The 22,178-nt window shown below is 33.9% G+C and overlaps 3 protein-coding genes across 3 annotated transcripts; 1 reads left to right on the forward strand and 2 right to left on the reverse strand.

Moving 5' to 3' along the window:
• The first annotated feature begins 1,985 nt into the window (after positions 1-1,985).
• LOC120346717 (GLIPR1-like protein 1) lies at positions 1,986-5,101 on the forward strand. The gene is made up of 6 exons (XM_039416524.2): positions 1,986-2,238; positions 2,431-2,513; positions 2,585-2,730; positions 3,108-3,269; positions 3,817-3,950; positions 4,841-5,101. The coding sequence occupies exons 1-6, from the start codon at positions 2,015-2,017 to the stop codon at positions 4,944-4,946; spliced, it is 855 nt and encodes a 284-aa protein (XP_039272458.2). The 5' UTR covers positions 1,986-2,014; the 3' UTR covers positions 4,947-5,101.
• On the reverse strand, positions 4,180-8,766 carry LOC120346716 (carbohydrate sulfotransferase 1-like). Its single transcript, XM_039416523.2, has 2 exons — positions 7,305-8,766; positions 4,180-6,784 (listed from the first exon to the last, which is right to left on the reverse strand). The coding sequence occupies exons 1-2, from the start codon at positions 7,525-7,527 to the stop codon at positions 5,688-5,690; spliced, it is 1,320 nt and encodes a 439-aa protein (XP_039272457.2). The 5' UTR covers positions 7,528-8,766; the 3' UTR covers positions 4,180-5,687.
• A 1,393-nt stretch (positions 8,767-10,159) lies between these two features.
• Positions 10,160-12,137, reverse strand: LOC120345548 (succinate-semialdehyde dehydrogenase, mitochondrial-like). Its single transcript, XM_039415035.2, has one exon. It carries the CDS (start codon positions 11,950-11,952, stop codon positions 10,510-10,512), a length of 1,443 nt encoding a protein of 480 aa, XP_039270969.2. The 5' UTR covers positions 11,953-12,137; the 3' UTR covers positions 10,160-10,509.
• Between the last annotated feature and the right edge of the window lie 10,041 nt (positions 12,138-22,178).

Here is a 22,178-nt window from a genome sequence, read left to right on the forward strand (position 1 = left end):
GAAAATTTCGAAGCAATTAGTCCAGTGGTTAATGAGTAAAGCTAAAAAAAAATTCTAAATAGCGAGAAGAAGAAAAATACCAACAACAACATAATAATTAAACGATCTACAGGTACATTATTGATATTACAGAATAAAAAAATAAACTACTGTATACAGCAAAATTTGTCATGTTAAAATAGACGTTCCATGAGACAAAAGTGGCTAAAATAGTACAACTCAATTTTTTTGGAGTATCAGACTGCATAACTATACATTTTTCGGTACTCCCGTTGTATATGAACCAAGCTGGCGGGCACCGGGACGTAGTATGTGTACCAGGTTAGAGTTAGGCCATAATTTTAGGTACAAATACTACGGGAGACAGTTGGCTAGTCCCCGAACTCGTAATAGAACAAAAATTGGAATAAAATTATGGCCTAACCTGGTACACATACTACGTTCCGATGTCCGCCATCTTGGTTCGCATACTACAGGAGTACCCATTTTTTGTATATGAAACTGTGAAACACACGATAGGGACACGTAGATAGAATTAATGATTGGTGAATCCTAATACAAGGCGCATATCAACACTAACATACTAATTTATGCCCTAATGTAACCGATTGCCTTGAATTTTTTTTAAATTTTGTAGGACAATGGTAAATCACCGCAACGAGGTACCTATGAATCGTTTTATGGAATTGTTGGTATTATTTTTATGTTGCCTTTCGGCTTTCTTGTTACATACTGGACCAATTACTTTTAAATTTTCGTGGTTAAATATTGATGTTGTTATCGCTAGAAGGCTATTTCTTTTATTTAGTTCAAAAATGTCGGTGGGCCCTATGCGATTCGTTTTTTTTAATTTTTTTTATGACGTCATCAAAAATTTGCGCATTTCGTAGCGGTTCCGCGTTTGCGATCTGGTACAATTCAAGCTTACATGGTTTGTTCAATGTTTCTGCATTAAATCAAATAAGTCATGTGATATAGCGTATAGACTATAGACGAATGAATAAAATAAAATGTTGATTCAGTTTGATTTAGATATCATAGTGACGCATTGGTACCGTATATATGTATAGATTTTAATATTTCAATAAATAAACTTAACAATTGGCATCAAATGTATTACACATATATAATAATAAAAAACAGTGGAAAACTATTATTTATATATGAAATAACCAAATGGGCGTATCGCATATAAGAAATAAAACATGCTTCATTTTCAAAAAAATAAAATTAAAAAAACAGCACGGTCAATTCATTTTCTAAATATACGACTTGATTCAATTTACGGAAAGACGCCTGAGGTAAAATCTAAGAATAGCCTGAGCGTTGAGATTTTACGGTATTTCTATCAAAAAGAATCAAACTATGTATTCCGATGTAAAAATTATTTTTGTTTTTGAAATCCTGCTTCGTACAACAAGTTTTTTATCATTTAATTGAGATTCGCAGTTAGTTTACACATTTGGCGGCACATTTTTATGCGAATGTACTTTTAGCAAAACCGCCTAATATATTAATACATTTAAGGTTCGTCCCATGCAGTTTGCTGCTATAATTGTTATATATACAGACGAGCTTCAAATGGTGCATTCGACGAAAATAAATATATCTCAGCTTTGTAATATATTTTTATTTCATTCAAAATCAAATGAAAATTTGTCATCGTAGGCATATTTTTTATTATAAATGGGCAACGTAAATATATATTATTAGTAGCAAATCTTTTAATGTTGATAAATGGTGAATACTTCGAATGTTTTACCAAAAGTTTTATTCAAACGTTCAGAGCAAATTATCTTACGCTGGTAGATTATGAGAGTTCTGTAACACGCAATCAGGAATTTTTCGCACATTCATTCAAATTAATTTATTGTGTACCGTCTGACAAAAGACAAATTTTCTCAAACACTTCAAGTTTTTGGTCATGCTCATGACTATAGTTCAAATTTTGGAAAAGATTGAAATTAATTTTTTCATGTAGAGCCATTGACTTACTTTAACTAGTTTATGAAACATGAAGCTTATTTTGATCGTGTCATTTCTTATCAATTCGTCGATAATCACGGCAAAAATATTAAGTGGACCAGAGAGGACTTTAGAAAGACAAAGTAAAAGGACATCACCTGACACTCGTCACGAAAAGTTTATTCACCATCAAGATGTCGATAATAATGAGATAGAAAGAAAAAACGGTGACGATGAAAGAGATCATTTCTTTGGAAAATTAGTCAAAGCAAAGTAAGAAAAGTGTTAGATTGTAAGATAGAATCACTCTCGAGGGGTAAAGTATTCAAATGATTCTATTTTATAAATAATCCAAATAAGTCAGATTTTACTGTTGAAAATATTACTCCTACTGAAGAAACTATGTCCTACCATCATCATTATTTGCACTCAAATATACATATATATATAGCAATTTGTTTTCAGATGGGATATTAACCCACCAAAACTTTCTGTCAAAAAATCAGCGTTGAAGAAAGGTTATGTTTTCTATCCTGTAAAATTTTCAAGTAAGTATATACAATGAGTGAATTTTATCACAGATGAGAGGAAATAAAAGTAAACCGCCAATTTTTTTCAGAAATTATAAAGCGGGGGATTTTGGCAGCCCACAATCATGCTAGGGTGCATTTTCCAGCAAGCAATATGAAATTGATGACATGGGATAGGGGATTGGAGAAGATGGCAATACGACATACAAGAGAATGCCTTTACTCGAGTTCTGCAGTAAGTTCATGCTGATAAATTATTAAACTTATTATTTGACGTCATGCAAATATCCAAAATTACAAAACAACTGTTGGTCTTGTTTACGTGGCATCGGGTCAGGGTAAAAGATTTTTCGCAACTGACGATAAGTATATTATGGTATGTTCAGTTTTATTTTACTTATGTGGTTGTATTCTGTGTTCTGGGTTTTTTCCAATGTAGTAAACTATAGTTTGATTCTTACTTTGAATCAAATGTCAGTTACTTGCATGTGACTATATTTTATACGCAATCGATATACTGCTTTCAAAAATAGAGTACTTAGCAACTCAAAAATAGCAACTTAGAGTTAATATTGCTTAAAAAAATATTTCATTCTATCTTTTTCACTACAGTATTTTCATCCAGTCGGAGAAAACGTTTTTGCTTCTACCGGACTTCCATACAGCGAAGGCATTCTAGAGCGTGTCATTGATCTGTATTATACTGAAAAAGCTAACTATGACTTCGAAAACTTAAGATGTAAAAAAGGAAAAACATGTCAACATTTTTTGCAGGTAGGCTATATCATGGCTTAATGGTGACCGTACATTTGAACCCATGCGTATATCCACGGGTTCAATCTATATGCGGGTGCTAAAACCCATGGGTTAGGGTTAGTATGGGTTTAACTATCCGTGAAACAAAAAAAATTCCATAGGTGCAATAGCATACAGGTGCAATTGTCATGGGTTCAAATGTACGTGGGTTCAAATGTAATGGAACCTGGCTTAATATATATCAACGTAAAGTTGATACACACATTAAAACGCAATCAAGACATTCAATAACATACACAGTGAATTTTTTAGTCAAGCTCTGTTATAGTCGAATAGAGGAACAGCAAATGAGAAAAGGTTGTACTGAAGTGAGTTGAATAAAACAAGGTTTGACAATTTCCCACTACGTTTTATAAGCGTAGATATCTGACATATTTTTTGTAAGTTTGTTACACGTGACGTCACGAGCTCTCACACAAAAGCAGAAAAAATTACTGAGTGAATTACGTCACAACTTTACATTTTTTATTTGATCCTTGCACATGAAATTATTCATTTTGTACAGGTCATTTGGGCTAAATCATCCCGAGTAGGTTGCGGTGCTACTTTGTGTCGGAACCTCAATGTTCACGGGAAGATTTGGGATCATGCATTCTATTTCACATGCAACTACGCTCCCGTAATTGAGGACTATAACACGTAAGTGAAAAGAAAACTACGAATATACTCTAGGTATTATTGTTCGTAATAGGAGTAAGCTGACTCACTCGTATACTCGGTTTAAAGACAAAGGAATGAGTTTGAAACTCTCATAATCTGAAATCACTAACGCGTGGGGGTTTGGCAACGAAGTATAGTATAGCGCTTCTCTTAGTCGTTCAAGGTTTGGTTAATGGAAATGAACATGGAGTGCTCGTGTGGCAATGTATATTTCCACGCCTGTTATTTTTGTACGGAGTGTCATTGTTCAATATTTTGTACTGGGTTTTATCTACAACTGTGTTGCCAGTTTTTATCTGGTGATAAAGAAAATTACAGATTTGAAATATGCCCAAAGGTCAAACAATGTAGTGACGCTTAGTAATTTTGGTATTTATGAAATCGGTTCTTGAGAGTTTATAACAGAAAATAATGTCAGTAATCAAACTTTCTTTTCTGATTACAAACTCCATTCTAAACTTGACACATGGATGAGCCGAATGCCTTCCTGACAAGTCCAATTCAACCATGACTATTGTCGTAATTTGAGGAATAATTTCATTGTATTTATCATTAGAACTCAGTTATGTTAAGGTGCCTAATGCAGTTAGTGATGCACTGTCGCACTTTATTATTTTAACGGTATGTTTGATTCAATTGTCAAATAATCCTGCATATTTCTAAACCAAGCACAGTAAATTGATATAATGAACTCAATAATCTATAAAAGAAGGTAAAACTATATCAAAAAGTTATTTAAATATAATTGCCAATTATTGTTGTCGATAGGGGGATAATTCAATTTTCTGAACCTAATATTTGATACGAAATTGAATATTTTACAGATAAGGGTGTAATTTGCTTCCAATGTGTTTTCATTTGAATTTCAGGAAACCATATCTTCTTGGGCCACATTGTTCAAGATGCGACCCTGCTGAGGTGTGCAGATATAATCTATGCACAAAGTTGTCAACAAAAAAGTCAGCGTTGCAGTGAAACCATTTCAGGATTTTTTTAGTTTATTATAATGGAAATTATTGTGAATATTAAACAAAATCGGCTGAAAATTTTCCAATTTTTATTTCGCCATCTAGTCTAGTCAATGTTAGGCTTGGTAAGATAATTAATCATAGTGAATTTCAGAATGTAGATTATTGGGTACGAAATTCACCTATGGATTGTTTTGTTACTTATCGATCTTTAGATCGGTAAATATGTTGATATGTATTTGTCTGTTTGTCTGCCTGTCTGTTAGATGCACGCGATATCTCACGAAGGCGTGGTTGAATCTGCTCCAATTTTGCATGTGCATTCATCATATCTCGGACCAGAAGCCTATTGATTTTGGATGAATTATGTCGTATAATTAGCAAGTTATTAATTAATTAGTGATGGGACACGCGGTGTCACTATAGAGTCATGAAACGAAGCCGCAGTTTCGATCGATAAGTCTTCGGTCTCCGACCGATATTCTCGCTTAATTGTTGTTAAAGACACATCATTGTCTAGAAATTTCTCCCATAAAGTTATTCCGGGCTCTCTGTGGCCAGCATTCAACTCCGCATTTCACAATTTGCCATATCATACTCATCGGTTTTCCCCGAGTCGACTTCTTCAAGTCCTGACAGGTTCGTCGAAAGTATAACAACAGTCTCATTTTTCGAGTCCATTTATTTGAACGTCACTGTATTATTTTATGAATGCTCTTCATTCACAGAAGTTTTTTCATATATGCACTCAAGTTCGGAAATTGTTAGGTAATATTAACAGCTTTTCGAAGTTGTAAGTTGATAAGGATAAATTACCAAGTTGGGCATCCGTGTTTATCGCAATGTACCCGAGTTCAGTCATGGCGCTTCTGCAAACGTTTTGTATACCATCAATGACTGCAAAGTCTTGTTTTCGCCATTTTGTCAAAACTTGCTTTGAATCTCTTGATGTTCCAAAAAAATTTTGAGGCATTCCCGCCTTGTTTAATTTTATAACTTTGGTACTTTGATGTGTGTTCTTACGAAGCCAAGTTTCAACTTCGGAATTATGATTTATTCCAACGAATTTTTCTACGGTTCGTAAAGCGTCAACTGGTTGTTCACTGACATATTCGTGAGATAGTCTCAGGAATCTACCCTTCCATAAGTGCTTAACCGTATCATTGCATTTATAAGCTTTATTTTCATGATTGCTTTTGTTGTACATGCTCATAATGCACGCTTTCGTATAAAGAAAATTCTCATGATAGAATGTACACAGATTTTCTGCATATTCAGTCAAATTTGATGAGTGTTCCATTTTTAGCTGAGAAAGAACGACAGCTCTTGGGTCCCGTACAAGTTGAATGACTTTCAAATCAATATTGGGTTCTGTCATCAGTTCCTCAAATTCTCCTAAACTGTTCATGCGAACGATTTTTATTGCTGTGTATGAGCTCTGTAGACAGATTTTAGCAAGCTTTCTTGGATCAAAATATTCATTACACTTGTTAGATGTATCAGAACATAGTTTCGAATTTCGAAGCAAGAATTGACTTCTGGCGGCAAAGCATATATTACTCTTACAATTTATCCAACCTCCACATCCGTGCGAGTAAATCTTTGGTGCAATGCGGTAATCACAACGCAGTAAGTCCCCCAGAAGAAGTTTTCTAGTATTCGCCATGTTCATTTCAGATAAACCATGCAATGGTTCAAAAAGATAATAAATTTCGGGATTTCGGTTAAAAAATTCGCCAAAAAACGTTGAACCAGTTCTCATTGCAGAAAAGATAACGACTGCTTTCCTTTTGAATTTTGTGGAAGTTCCTTGCTTGGTAACTCCTTGTTGAGTTCTTGCATTGGCTGCATTGAAATTTGCAAAAAATAATCAATACATCAGCTTGTTTGAAAACGCACTTGGTAATTTGTACACTGTCATTACACACAATTTTAGTGTATTTTACACAATTGTATAAGGTAAGCACATAAACTTGGTTTGAATAATTCATTCCTGATAAGGCTAAGGGACATATGGCTACTATAGTACATTCAAATTAGATGTAACCCTGAATTTTGTATGAAACACAGAATAACATCCAGAATCAAGAATTACAGAATAACTGTAACCTCATTGTACCGGTATATGATATGTCATCAAAAATCACAATATTCCTTTGAGCAAATCTCCGCCAATTAACGCGTGGGCTAAAATATTTCCATTGAATCAATATTTTTATATTGGAGGTATTACCGAAATAGTAATAGAAAAACCTGGAGTAGTTTAATATCTCATATTCTAACTGTAAAAATCGATAAAATATACGAACTATTCACATGTATTTGAACATTCACATCCATGGAAATCAAGAAAGTTGATTTTTACCTGTTGCATTGCTCCTATTTTTATCCGGGTTTAGTCCATAAGATTGTTTCTTCTTTGTTTTACTGGTATTCAAGTGAGCGTTAATTTGAATTAATCCAGGTTGATTATGCTTCCATGAAATTGTATGATCCGAAGAACGGGGCCAAGCCATGGCTAAAAATAGTATAATGCTGAGCACTAATATGCCAAATAACACCTTGCATTTAGAATGAGTGTAGACCATGTTCTGTTGAACTGTATTATATATTGTATTCTCTGAAGGTGTAAAGTAACTGATATAATAATATATCTACGCAGCAGTACTTTATTGGTATTTAGAAACCTGCAAGCAGCACCGGATTCTGATGGTTGGAGGGCCTAGGCCCTAGGCCTAGACTATGCCCTTAGAATTATAATTAGTAATGTTCAGGCCCATGCGGCTTGCTACAGCTTACTTTGCCTGATGTTGTGTATCCGACCTTGCCTGTATAGCGTTCGCGTTAACTACCGCACTCGTGTTGCTACACTTCAATATCTGGATTTAAATAAACATTTGTGTCAAATTACTAAATAACTTCCTGTCACATTTCTTTCGCGCTGTTCATTTGATTTTTACCGCCCTGAAATTGATAACGTTATCGACTTTGACGGAAAACCACTATTCTGTTTTCGTACTTTCGGGCAGTATGTTGACTAATTCATTATGGAACCATTCTTTTTCGTGTACATAATAATGAAACTCTATCATGCGTGAACAATTGAAATTTTTCTCGTAAAGGAGAAATACAATCATAATAACCGGTGCGTTGGCCTAATTTTGTCGATTGCAAACTCAGGATTTCCTGTTCAAAAGTTGGTTGCTCATAATATTATTCAACCTCAGTCAACATGACCCGAGTTTCGAAAATTTTGGTTGTTCATCTAACCTGGAAGAATCTTCCCGATGTCTGCATGCCCCTTGTTCTGATCATAAATCTAAAATACTTTAGATAAATCCTTCGCACTCAAGAGTGGGCATGACTATTGTCGTGTACGACTAGATTTTTTGTTTCAGCTTTGCAAATGAAATAATTGTCGCAATGACATAATTCAGACTCTAGTCTGGGCAACTTAAAATGCGGGAAACGGGAACTACTCTAAGAAGGACGGAAAATTTCCAATTCTAAAATGCAGTTGCCGTCGTTCCCGTTTGCCGCATTTTAAAGTTGCGCCTATAGTCTGGAGGTTAGATCTACATATCCTGCAACATATATTCGGTTTAGCACCTGAAGGTCGTTCTAATTTATCAAATAAATATCATTTTGTTTACTGAGTTATTTAAAGGTATTGATATATATTAAGCAGGCGAATGGGGGCAATATGCTGTCAGAAATTAACTATTCATTGTTGGCGGTTTTGGGAACCAATCAACCATATAGATTTACTTTACACGCTTCAAAAACTTACGGAGTAGGTTTCTGTTACACGAACGCATTCGAAGCAGCACCTCCACAATTAGGCTACTCTTATTTAAGGCTTAGCGATATTATTAGTTGGTATTATAAAGTAATAGGATATTAAAACTACCTATTTTTTTGCTTGCTGCTCAAATTCATTATCTTCCTTACTAAGTAATATAATTATTACGTAACTGCTTATTTCATTTGCTGGGTTGTATCAAATCTTTATCTGTAAGATGCCGTGAACATACAGGAGATATTCGCTACAAGCCAACTACTAGGTAATACTGCTTTATTGGTGAATGCAGCCGATCTGTGTATTGAGACATTGAATTATGTACATCGCAATCGCAATATACAATGGCGCAGCGCACACGTACGTTTAAAGGTTCTACATGGTTGAACTTCATGTCGCGTTGTTTCTACTGTGTTATTGTTCCAACTCAACGGACCTAGTTCAGTTCTTTGGCAGAATAAACCCAACGTTTCAAGTAACAATACAACTTTTCGACTATTTCCGATCTTCAGTGGTATTTGTAATCGTTAAATAAATATCGCCGTTTGTATTAAATAAACGAGACGAAAGCTCGGATAATGAACTATTTTTGTAACTGCTATCCTGCGCATGAAAAATAGATGTGAATTACTTGGGGGTAAGTACTTTCGGCAGAAAAAAATTACTGTGCTCCCCACATACGGTTAAAACTCTACATATCTGTTTTTGATTGTCGCGAGCACTTTTGCAGGACTTGGATTGACTCCATGTACTTTTGGCATTTAGATGGAAATACTATAAAGCATGTTACGGCCGGATCATGACCTTCAGAGGCCCCAAGCAACTAAGACTTTGGTTTCATATATATAAAAAGTGATAATAATAGGAATGTGACTAGTGTTCCGTGTTATCTGAAATTGAATAAGCAAGTTTCAGTATTTATTACTGATTGAATGCCAAGTTATGCTTAATTTACATGATATTTCTGGAAATAATCTTAATAATAACTTCAGTTGAGTTGTCACATCAACTGAAATTATTTCATTAAACATTGAGTCGTCATTCAAAACTTGACTATGGAAATCACTGTGATTCCCCTGACCCTAACTCCTCTAATCACATGCTTATATTTTTCAATGGTTAATCCAGCTCTGTTGAATACAGATACAACGACGAATGGCGACGCCACAGCGCCTTACATTATCACTATGTTAGGCCTTGTTAAGTCCTCGCAGATTTTTCATAGTATGACTGTTTTAGGTGACGTCGTTTGTTTTGTTCTTTTCTATTTGCTACTTCACACAAACTTGTTCCATTGGGTACGGCATTGCAATTGACAAATCCTTGGTTTCTAAATTAAAATGCATTTATCTACGCTTAAGTGATATTTCTCTTTCTTTTTTTGTAGTTGAATAAACGCATCGATGAAGATGAACTATGCATCACCTACTGCTTCTTGTCGAATACGGAAACTTGATGCTACGTCAACGACTACCCCAGGTTTGCCCGTATGACATAGCACGACTTAGTACCTGAAATGTTTTATTGAGAAGCTTCAATATTGTAATTAATTATTACGTGATGCGTTTTAAACACCTTTGTGTAAACCACCCATATCAAATAGTATGACGTGTATTACGTCGAAAATAAAACGCAAACCCATAAAATTACTGTTATCGAATTAAAATCAGCTAAACACTGAAACCATTCCTGCAGAGTTAAACCCTACATAAAAACTGAAGCAATAAACAACTGCAGCTATTTCCGTAATGGAGTCGACATTTATGTGTTTTTATATGCCCCAACAAATGTATTTCACTTCCATAAATTCATCCATTCCATAAATCGATCCCTCTCGACCAAGTCCGGACTGCTTGTATCCGCCAAATGGCGTCTCGGGAGCGCTGAAAAGACCTTCGTTGATGGAAACAATTCCCGCTTCAATTTTTTCTGATACTCTCCAGCATTGACTCACGTCACCGGAGAATACATAACCAGATAAGCCGGATGTAGTGTCATTTGCTATCGCGATGGCTTCTTCCTCAGTTTCAAATTTTATTATTGGCGCAATTGGTCCAAATGTTTCTTCAAAACAACATTTCATCGATGTTGTTACGCCAGTGATAAGTGTTGGCTCGAACATGTTTTTACCTATTTTACTGCGAGATCCACCGACCACTACTTTTCCTCCTAATTTTACAGCATCTGCTACTTGGTTTTCCACTTTTTGAACAGCTGCCTCATTTATCAGTGGGCCAATCGTTGCTTCTGGTTGCATTCCATGGCCCATAACCAATTCCTTTTCCATTGCCTTCTGTATCGCTGCAACAAATTCGTCGTGTATACCAGATTGTACTAATATTCTGTTGGCACAGACGCAAGTTTGACCTGAATAACGGAACTTGGATGCCATGGCGCCTTTTACGGCATTGCTAATATCAGCTGAGTTGAATACAATTAATGGTGCAAGCCCGCCAAGTTCTAACGACATTTTCTTGACGGTTGAAGCTGCATGTTGCAGAAGTATTTTGCCTGTTGCTGTCGATCCTGTAAATGAGACTGCAGCCACAGAGGGGTGAGTGCACATAATCTTGCCAACTTCAGCAACATTTTCGCGAGATGTGGTGACGACATTGAATACACCTGGCGGAATTCCTGCTTTCTCGGCTAAATTTGCCAAAGCCAATGCTGAATATGGAGTTTCTTCAGAAGGCTTGAGAACCACGGTGCATCCTGCAACCAGAGCCGCACAAGCTTTTCGAGTTATCATCGCAGATGGGAAATTCCAAGGCGTGATCATAGCTGCAACCCCAATCGGTTGTTTAATAGTCATCATTCGCTTCGAGGGATGGGGAGAGGGAATTGTGATACCATAGGTTCTTTTGCCTTCCTCTGCATACCATTCAACAAAGTTAGCGGCAAACATAACCTCCCCTATTGACTGAGCTAAGGGCTTTCCATTTTCAAGAGTAAGTAGTTCACCAAGTGCTCGTTTCTCTTCTACGATAAGCGCAGCCCACTTTTTTAGAATTCCTGCTCGATCTTTTGCTGTCAGTTCTTTCCACGTTTTAAAAGCCTCCGTTGCGGCTTGAATGGCTTCGACCGCAACTTTCCCATCGCAATCTGCCGATGAACCAATCACTTCGCCAGTAAAAGGATTATAAACTTCAAATGTTTTGCCTGTCGATAGCCATTTTCCGTTAACGTAAGCTTTGTCTGTTATATACGATGTCATATCTGCCTTTGTAATTCTACTACTGTGACGATCTATGGATACCGTGGTGTTCTAAAACGAATATGTTAGCACACTTTTCGTGTACTCGTTTGCCATCAAAAGCAAACAACCGGCGGCGTGGCGATAAGTCGTCTATTTGCTTTTGTTATGCAATAATCGATAGAAGACATTGCTAGACATACAAACCTACCAGCCAGCATGGCATTCTCGTATGCTTAGTGCTGGCATGTGAAGGGCGATCGCGGGCGCGAAAGCATTTGAATCTTCTGAGTTTAGCTTTAAATACGCAGTACCTAAATAATTCTTTGGTCACAATTTCATATCTCCACGTACGGATATTTAAAAACATTTTTATTTGTTTCGGTTTATTTTTCTGATCTCAATAAGGTGGATCAGGTAACTGCTCCTGCTTTTACGCAACAAATTTCCCTTATGTTGACAAAAGACTGTTTGTATTTTGGGCGATTAACGATTATGTATAAAAAAAATCCGAAAAATTCAGTAGAAATGAATCAAATACATTTAGTCAGCGTCAATCGAACGAAAATCAGTTGCATAAACGAAACAATGATTTCACCTGCATTTCCTATTCTCATCTTCCTTTAAATCATTTTGTATATATCGTGACTTAAAACATATCATGCCATTCTATTGGCGCGAAGCGTGACGTTTAAAATCGATTGTTCGCGCAAAAGTTTCGAGAAAATTGGAAGCTCGCGCCTACTGTCTATGATCCACTCATCTTTTACCATCGAACATAACGCTAGTCTTAAATCCTTTTTAATCACGTCCATGCTCATAAGATGGTTAGCAAAGGGTCACGTTTAATGCGATGGTCTTTGACTTGGTTGCACCCTATCTGCCACAGTACATAAAGTTCAACACATATTCGGTCGTACATACGAATTTGACCTTGCGTTGGAAAAAAACTTTCATTATACAATTTGTAATTTCATTGAATGTAATTATTTTTCCAAAGGTTTCTACGATTGATCATTGGTGAGAGCTGGATAAAAAATACTCATTTGACCAGTTACTGTTAAACGTTCATGGCATCTTCAAGGTTGGCTTATTTTTCTGAATTGGATATTATCGGGTGCGAACCTCGTTAAAGATATTCATGGTATTTATTCCTTATCAGCGCTTGTGTCTTCGACTATTACCAGAGTTCATATTTTATAATTTAATTCGGAAGTCAAATATTCATGTAACTTAAACATGGTGATTTATGTTGAGCTTGCGGTTCAAATTAAATCATATTAATTGACTGAATCATTCAAATTTGCACACATTTAGAAATCATTCATTCTCAACCTTCGTGTTTTAGAACATGAAAAAATTATCTGGGCTAGAATATATACAGCGTGGAACGAGATCAGATAGATGACGCTATCGAGAAACAAATGTCTATAATCGGTAAGATACTGATAAAAAGGCATGCAGACAGCAAAATCTTATCCGAAGACGAACGATCAGACTTACATACTCATTTTTAAAGTGAGTGGCTATATAAGTTAAATTTAAAATGAAACACCTTGGTGATAATGCGTTGCTTTATTTCTTCCCATTGCGTCGTACATTAATTTCCTTTCGTTTTTGAACTATCTATTATGATAAATTGCGTTTTATTTTTGAAGAGTCGCCTAAGCAATTTATCCGTGATTGTGATGTAACAAATCCAAAGCTAAATGTATTTGACCTTTTTTATTACTCAATGGTTTGCGATAATTTTCGTACCAGCCAAGCGAGGATACAGCACGTTGATGTTGAAGGTGCCTGCGTTGTGCGCTATCGCGAGTTGTTCTTTGTAATCAATCAATAGAAGGATATGTAAGAATTGAAACTGTGTAATAGAAGGGGGGTTACCGTGCTCGACGCATACCTGATTTGCCTTTTCCCTTTACAAGAAAACTCCCCGTTTCCCAGTTTCAAACCCGAAACTTAATAATATACCACCGCGAAAAATTGGTTGTACGTGAAATCGCTAGGAAAACTTCCCGTTGAAAAACATTGCCTTTGAGGGCACGTGACGTATGAGAGAAGAACTCTGATTTCCCTTTTCTCAAATCCCTACATCAATATAGACTTGAAATGCCTGTTTGAACTCATAATTGTGCGTTGATAGTCTTATTTTCGCGACATTCGATAATTTTATTTCACTCTTCCTTAACGACGTCATCCATCATAGACGTTTAATTACACCATAGGATGTCCTTAATATTTATTAGCTCCTATTACATAAAATGGCCATTACCATCAAGTCCGAAATGTCGTAAATTGATTTTAAAATCGTGGAAATATGAATGACAAATGACTAAGTACTATTATAATTTATTTAGCGCTATTTTGCGACATATGCAAGCAAAATCCGAATAATAGCCTCGTGCCTCTAATTTAAGAATAATTTATTGGTAAGTAATGTAACTAACAATTACTGCTGGGATAGAAAGGTTTTGGAACTTCAGTTTTAATTTCAGCCTTTTCTGGTATACAGCGACAAGGATTTGTTCAATGCGTCCTTGTATTGAGTTTTCTTGTAAGTTTTTGAGTAACTGCTTCTGGTATTACAATTGGTCACAGCAGTGGTGCGAACAGAAGCGTTAATAGGCACTTCAGATACAAACATCTGAATGTATATTCTGTTCATATGCAGTGCACGGTGACTTGATGTTACTACAGGAATGGATAATGCCATTTCATCCATGATCCGAATAAAGAAGAACCATTTGTCTGGCAAAAATAGCGTTTAAATTTACCTAATCTTGCTAAAAGTGGTATGTGAATAAAATATTTTACATATTATCAGCCATCAAATGAAGGAAATTGACGTTAACAGTTGAAATATTAATGTGACGATCGTTGGCAGCAGTTACTATTAGTTACGTTATATATTTAACGTTGGTTCCTTCTGTATGAAATAACATGTCAACTGCCTGTTATGCACCTTGCTCTATCTTCGATTTACATAACATTTACATTATTGATTGTGTAGTGAAAGCTATAAGTGTGCATACACTTGTAAATCTCGCTAACATTTCAGAAAGCCGCGATGATATAGGGTTCCAGCGATACGAATATGAAATTTGACGATCTACTATTAAGCTAAATAGAAGACTGCTAGTAACTGGTAAGCCACCGTAATCATATGTATTAATCTGTTTTTGTACGATTCAAAACTGATGCTGCTTTAGCTATATGGGAACAAATGCTCTTGTTGGTAAAATTTATCAGTCAGTACACTCGTAAAAACTAAAGAAAAACGCCGTATATTTTATTTGAATATTCAGTAATTTGCACGGCATAAATGTACAATTTTAGTCAGTTTTTTGTTGTAAGTATATGACCTAACCGTAATTATGTCACATAACCGTAATTAAGTTCTTATAGATATATTCGTTGCTACATACAGATTAATGGTGAAATTTATGGTCTGTTTTATTTTCGGTTCAAACATTTTCACAAATGGATTATGTTAGACAAAGTTTGAAATCGTTTTAGTAATAGCTAATTAGTTAGTTGTCTAATGTTTTTATACCTTTGCGAGCGTTAAAAATAAAAACTTGTGTGTAAAATATATTGGAAAATACAAATTGCTATTCGGTTTATCGCTAACGAATCAAATGATTTATCTTGCTCATATGTTATAGGTACAGCGTGTCCTTTGGTTAGTTAGTTTAATATTAAGTGTAGCTCTCTAATTTACAAGAACTGCTGTTATACTGCACAATAACGAGGTTGAATCTTATAGGTTCAAATTTGGCTGTATCAACAAAACAATAAAATGAATAAGACCCATGAAAAAAGATCTACTAAAATATTACAACTTCCTGTTGTCACTGGCTGTTTTTATTGAAAAGATACGTCAAATTTATCATATTATTTGGTGAGATTTCGTCTCGAGTTTCGACGATCAAGTTACACGATGTAACATAATCGTATAGATATTTTCAATGAGATGGAAATATTTTTAATATCTCCCAACCGCTGGGTTCGACCAACACTTTTACTTTCTCATCAACTTTATCGCCCTCGTGGTATTTTTTTGGTGAAAATTACTTCGAGAATTCAATCTAACACGGAATCCGCAATACTACTTTTTAAAGTGAAAGTAAGTCGTTACTGATATACGTGTAAATTACATTAGAAAAAAGATAACATCCTCTTCCACTAGTCATAACACAGTTTAATTCACGGCGAGACATATTTTACAGGATTTTGTATTAATACCTACTTGTAACATATTTTAGTAATTCGAGTAGAAAATATGAGGATGTGTCATCATCAGCAATAAGTTAATACAAAAAAAATAACATAAAATACCAACCACAATGTTTTTGCCCAAATATCATAATCGAAAGTTGTTAATCCGTATTTCTGATCAATTTGATTGGGTTAAAGCTTAAGCTGTTTGTATATAATCTTAAGAAAAGAAACTTTTTAAAACTCAACTCATTTTCGTGAATTATTTATATCTAGAACTTTCGATTTTGCGAACATACTGAAAAAATTTATTAATGACTCTGATACGTCATGACAAAATTATTTTGCTGAATATTTATTAGGGGGGATTTGTAACAATGTTTTGCAGATCATAAAAAAATTTCTCCCACTAAGTTGAAATAATAAAATAAGAACACCGCAAATGATAGGGAGAAATATTTGGTTTTAAAAGGAGAATTTTCCAGATTTTACCAAAGAAATTATGAAAAAAAACTTGTTGATCAAAACAAAAATACCGCATATTATGAAAAAATAATATTAAAGAATCAAATAATAAAATATGAGTGGATGAGTATGAAATGAATTTGCTACATTTTATCGATGCGCCGTACAAAATCTATATGCAGTGTAATTGGGGAGGGGGGATTCTAAAAGAAATCATCAGTGACACTTCCAGCGTTACGATCAAATTGTTGATATTTCAACCGCAATTTTAAAGAAATTTCATTAAAATTGCCATTATCTACTTTTTGTGTCAGATTTAATACCTAAAAGCTATACAGCGCTCAAAAGTTTTTTAAACTCCATAAAGTGTCCATGACGATCGATTGTGATTTGAATTGTTCAATTGAAATTACTACAAACATATCATTATTTGCAATTTGACCACATATAAGATTCATTTGGATACGATAGGCCTATAATTTTTGTAATTTACAGTTCTAACAATACCGCAAGCGTGCGTTGGCGGGGTATTTCAGCGAAATCAATTGCAATTTTTATATAATCATTAGATAACATCTATAACACTATCCTACACAAAAGTTCCATTGTTTAAGACGTGAAATGAATTCACAGCAACCCAGCAACCTGTTTATCCATACAGCGGCATCAAGATCGTGCACCTTTTCTATTTACTGTAAATTTTCTGCAAATATTGTGGTATATTACAGAAATTACGTCGTTAAAACGTTTGTAGAGGATAATTTTGTTTTTTAATTTGCGATACCAATTCATCCGAAGACTTAGGTGATTCATTTTCGAAACTTGAAAATTAAACCACAATTTATCGATGTTTATTGAAGCGCAATAACATTGTAATCTGAATTATTATCAATTTCGACGTTTTATCCCACAAAATGCGTGATAATCAGTAAGTATAAATGTTCAATGCTTTCTGGCACATATATAGAAACGAATACATGTCAGTGTTCGATCTAATGAAGTTATCCAGGTGGTTGGAGTCCGCATCGGATACGGTCTTTAGTTTGAAATCAGGTGAAGCATAAGCCTACGGTATTTTAGTGGAAAAAGTTTTTTAATACAAAATATAATCCACAAGCGTTGATCGATTCTATATGACGACTGTTTGTTTTTGTATCGGTCCGTCTGAAGGAAATGACTCCTATTATAATATAACAAACATGAACCCATCTATCGTGAGACGCGTAACGGTACACGTTTTGCGTTCCCACTCGCGACTCAGTGACAGCAGCACGTTTGACTACATCGCTCGCTCGTTTTCAAATTTGAGCGCGATATAATTTTTCTATTACGTCACAATTCTCTTTGCACGACAAAAACGGTATCTCGCGTGACGGTCCAAGTCTCAACTATTGAAAAACAACTTGAAGTTAATGGTAAAACAAATATCTATGGAAATAGATATTTCCATATTTCTATTTTAATAAACCCACAATTTTGTGTTACAAGATAATTCGAGGTTTTAGACAATTTTTCAAAACGTAAATATTTATCAACATTGGCCAAGAAAATGTATTTTAATGTGACACATTGAACTACGTTTTGGTAAACACATTAAAATTGGCCATTTTTTTTGCATAGAAATAAACAATACATAATCTAGAAAATTTAAACATGTATTCCCGTATTTTTATTTTTACTTATCCTTTCGATGTTTACTAGTGTTCATCTCATTATATGACGTTTTTGTTTTTTTGAGTACACACGCTATTTGTAATAAGCATAACAAATTACGTCGGTCTGATATTTTGTCATAATTGTAATTTTGAACATTACGTATATACTGATTATATTAATTCCTCGTTTATTCCTAGATTCAAACTACAAAGAAATGTTCGTCAAACACATGCGTCATATCTTTTCTTCCTTTACACATGTATACGTCCGTTTAATCGCGTATATACAAGCAGTTCAAATTACCTGGGGCATTTGAAATACATAATCACAGTTTGTATTTATATTTCTATGTTTTTCATGAACAGTTTTTTAAAGGTAATAATGTCGAGCTCGTAAATGTTACAATGCTTTTACTATCATTTAATATTCATACATACATGGTAATCTCCTAAACTAGATTTTAAAAACACTGATTTTTTTGGTAAAAACTTATTCTTATAGCGACGTAGATCGAAAATCAGACAGTAAATAGAATTCTTGTAAACAAAGTATATTTAGCTTCACGTTATTAGATTAAAAAGATAACCGGTACAAGAGACAACTTGTCTGGAACTTTCCATACGATATTTTCCGTACTGTGGTATTTTAATGTTCTCCGTCATTTTAAAAATGAAATTGTACTTATTATACAATTGGGATTTCTACATGTAAAAAATATCAAAGCAAATACCACTCGCCGTTTTGAGTATACTGATATCTTAATGTTTTCAACGTTAACAATTCTTCATACGGTGTCTAATGTTGTAATATAGATTTTTTATTAGCATACGCGTTAATAATTTTGCATAAGTATAGCATAATGAAACTGTTTATTATTTAAAGATGCAGAATTTAGAATTGAAGAGAAATCAGAACTGAAAATAACAGTAAATGAGCTCATGCAAATATTTATTAGCGAATCTCAGGGTCGTATTTTTTCTGTGAAAGTGATAGGATTTTAATTTGATGTTTTTGAATGTTTCGTGCAACTGTTAATTACTTTAAGTGGTTCAAATATCTTTCATATATCATTTTCTTGAATTTTATTCTATAGTTTTCCGTCTTCAGGCGGTGCACATAGGCATCGAGGAAGGCGCAGAAGTTAGGAACACGCTACAATATTCAACCATAAACACGTAGATTATTTTAAAAACTCTTGCATTTTATTGCTACGCAGTGGAGATTTATTGAGTTTATTCCGAGCTTATTTGTAGCACAAATTTGCCTGCCTTATTTGGTCACTTCACCATTACACATTACCATGTGTTTATGAAACATCGAATACCAACCAATAAGACCATGTTCCAAGTGATGCTGACATTGCATAGCATGTATTCAACTATTTTCTGTTATTTTTATGAATCAGACCATACGGTTAAATACTTTGTTATTGTCTGACTTACAGCAAAATTTGTATACTCCCTGATAATTAGAAAACCTGGACATAAAAAACGGAGAAAAACATTTTTTTACCAACAAGAACTGAAACCTAGATTGAAAAATTTTGTTCACCCAAATATATATAAATCGATTTTATTACCTGTGTATAACTCAACTTAAGAAGAAGAAAATGTCTTCAACGCAGCAAAAGAGAAAAGGGTTATTGTCATTTTTGATCTATCCTTTGTGGTTAATTGCTCAGTAATAATTTTGTTAATCATGACGTACTTCAGATATAATTATTAATTCTCACCGATGAATCTTTCAAATTTAATGTCGTCAATAATTCTCAAAGATGAATAAAAACGGTATTTATAGGATTTTGTGATAACCAGATTTCAGAATTATGCAAAAATATATGATTGAATTTGTATAATTTCATCTGATAGTTGCTAATCAGGATAATATGATGCAACAGATGAAATACACTTGTTCCAAAGCACTAAAAAATTAAATTAACTGCTGTAGTTATATTAAAAGACGTAAATTATAAAAAAAAATACAATTTGTTCCATATTTACGATTTATCAAAATTATCTCAATTATCCTTGTCCAACATGGACTTCGTGAATTGCGTTAAATCTGCAACAGGCGATTGGCAATCGTAACGAATTGAATGAATTCAATTAAACTATAACTAATTCTACTAGGTATTCATGAACTATAATGAAAATAACGACTCATATTTATAGGTAAAATATATTCCAAAATTCATAGCCTCTAAACAACAAATGGATGATTCTTGAAATAAGTAGATATTATAATTTAATTTAAGATTTAGAATTCAAATAACATACATAAATACCTAATTAATCAAGTTAAATATATATTTAAAAAATCCACGTGGAAGTATATACAATTTCATACATAATTTCACGGAAATAAAATAAACTATTATTGCTCAAGTTAAGCTTAATCCAAGTTCAAAGCGATTAACGTAGCATAAAAGTAACGACATTTTTGGTTTTGTCGATTAATCAGATGTTTTTCGTCTGTTTATGTTTATTATGTTAGAAGTGTTATAAACCGTCAACCAGTAAACAGTATTAAGCATAATTCGTATTACTTCATTATTTTTTGGTATATGCTACGCGGTAATCTATTTAGTACGAAGTACGTTGTCAAAAAATTTATTGCGACCGCAATAGTTAATGATAAGTTTTAACGAAGAACTTGAATTGTGAGGTTTTGTTAATGAACTCGTGCTGTCGAGTTCGAGTAGGAATGAGAATTGCGTTTTAAAAATTAGCTTTCATTTTAGATTAATCTTGTGAAAAGTACTTTTCAATAAATAGGACAAATACATAAATATGCGAGGCTTTTTGATATTCAAGTCAAGAAACCTATTTCAATTTGTAAAGTCTAATTAATCTGTGAAATGCTGTGAATATATAATATCGAATACTAAATAAAAATAATCTCATAGAAGGAATGATATTTTGGGGCAAATTGTCTTGTATTCTACAGTTTAGAACAAAATATTTAAGCCCTAATTAAAGCCCTCTTATTCCGTTTTTTTAGAAGTTTCAGATTGATATTTAAACTTGTAGCAAGTTGACTGAATTCTCTTTGATACTTCGGAAAACGTGATGTTTTTCATGTTTACAGATAACTGCGTGCTGTGATCTCACTACGTCAGTAATCAACAAATATTGATTCTGTATTTTTCTCTTGCTGAAAATCGTGTACATGGAACGCCCTTGACCTTATTTTTGCGTTGGTTGTTGTTACTGGTTTGGTTAGTTGGATTTATGTGGAGTTCAGTGGAAGATTTTAACAAAAAGTAAACAAAATTCATTCAGATTTGGATCGTCGATCATATTTTTCTAGATGGGCTATATTTATGATACTGTTATCTTTTAATTTGATTGCGTGAATAATATCAAAAGTTTATTTCTCAATCTCAGATTTTACAGATAATATAAATCTCGATAAGTTATAAACAAGATTTTGTACGTACTATATAGCATGACTAATGTTTAATAAAAAGGAAATAGGCTTTTTTTATTTTCTAAAGTCATGCTATTTGACTTTTATTTATTAAGATCCTCTGCATATACTTTTTATTTTGTAAAAACTCGTTCCCAAACGAAAGCTAAGTGACATTTTGTACTTAATATGCTCATATATTTATTTTCAATATTCTTCGATATTGATACGTATTCACAGGCATGAGATAGCATTTATCAAATATGGCATTAAATAATCATGCTTGAACGACACAATCCAATAACGTTCCAAATTTGATCCATCACAAATACAAGATATATATTATATAACATATACTGATATTGTATCATGTTCTGTCAATGCGAAAACTGACATTGAAAAAAAAAATCGAAATAGATTTATCCAAGGCGAAATAATATAATAAATCTAACGGCGTGATTTGGGAAAATATCACCAGACTGTCCATTGGACTGAGG

Source organism: Styela clava, chromosome 8 (assembly GCF_964204865.1).
Source record: "Styela clava chromosome 8, kaStyClav1.hap1.2, whole genome shotgun sequence".
NCBI lineage: Eukaryota > Metazoa > Chordata > Ascidiacea > Stolidobranchia > Styelidae > Styela > Styela clava.

Bases quoted from the DNA above. Each gene is read 5' to 3' on its own strand.
- LOC120346716 (XM_039416523.2), bottom strand. From the start codon at position 7,527: ATGGTCTACACTCATTCTAAATGCAAGGTGTTATTTGGCATATTAGTG. The intron at 6,785-7,304 runs GTAAAAATCAAC...ATTTCAATGCAG, and splicing joins AAATAGGAGCAATGCAACAG to CCAATGCAAGAACTCAACAA.
- LOC120346717 (XM_039416524.2), top strand. From the start codon at position 2,015: ATGAAGCTTATTTTGATCGTGTCATTTCTTATCAATTCGTCGATAATC. The intron at 3,270-3,816 runs GTAGGCTATATC...CATTTTGTACAG, and splicing joins CATGTCAACATTTTTTGCAG to GTCATTTGGGCTAAATCATC. The intron at 3,951-4,840 runs GTAAGTGAAAAG...TTTGAATTTCAG, and splicing joins GTAATTGAGGACTATAACAC to GAAACCATATCTTCTTGGGC.
- LOC120345548 (XM_039415035.2), bottom strand. From the start codon at position 11,952: ATGACATCGTATATAACAGACAAAGCTTACGTTAACGGAAAATGGCTA.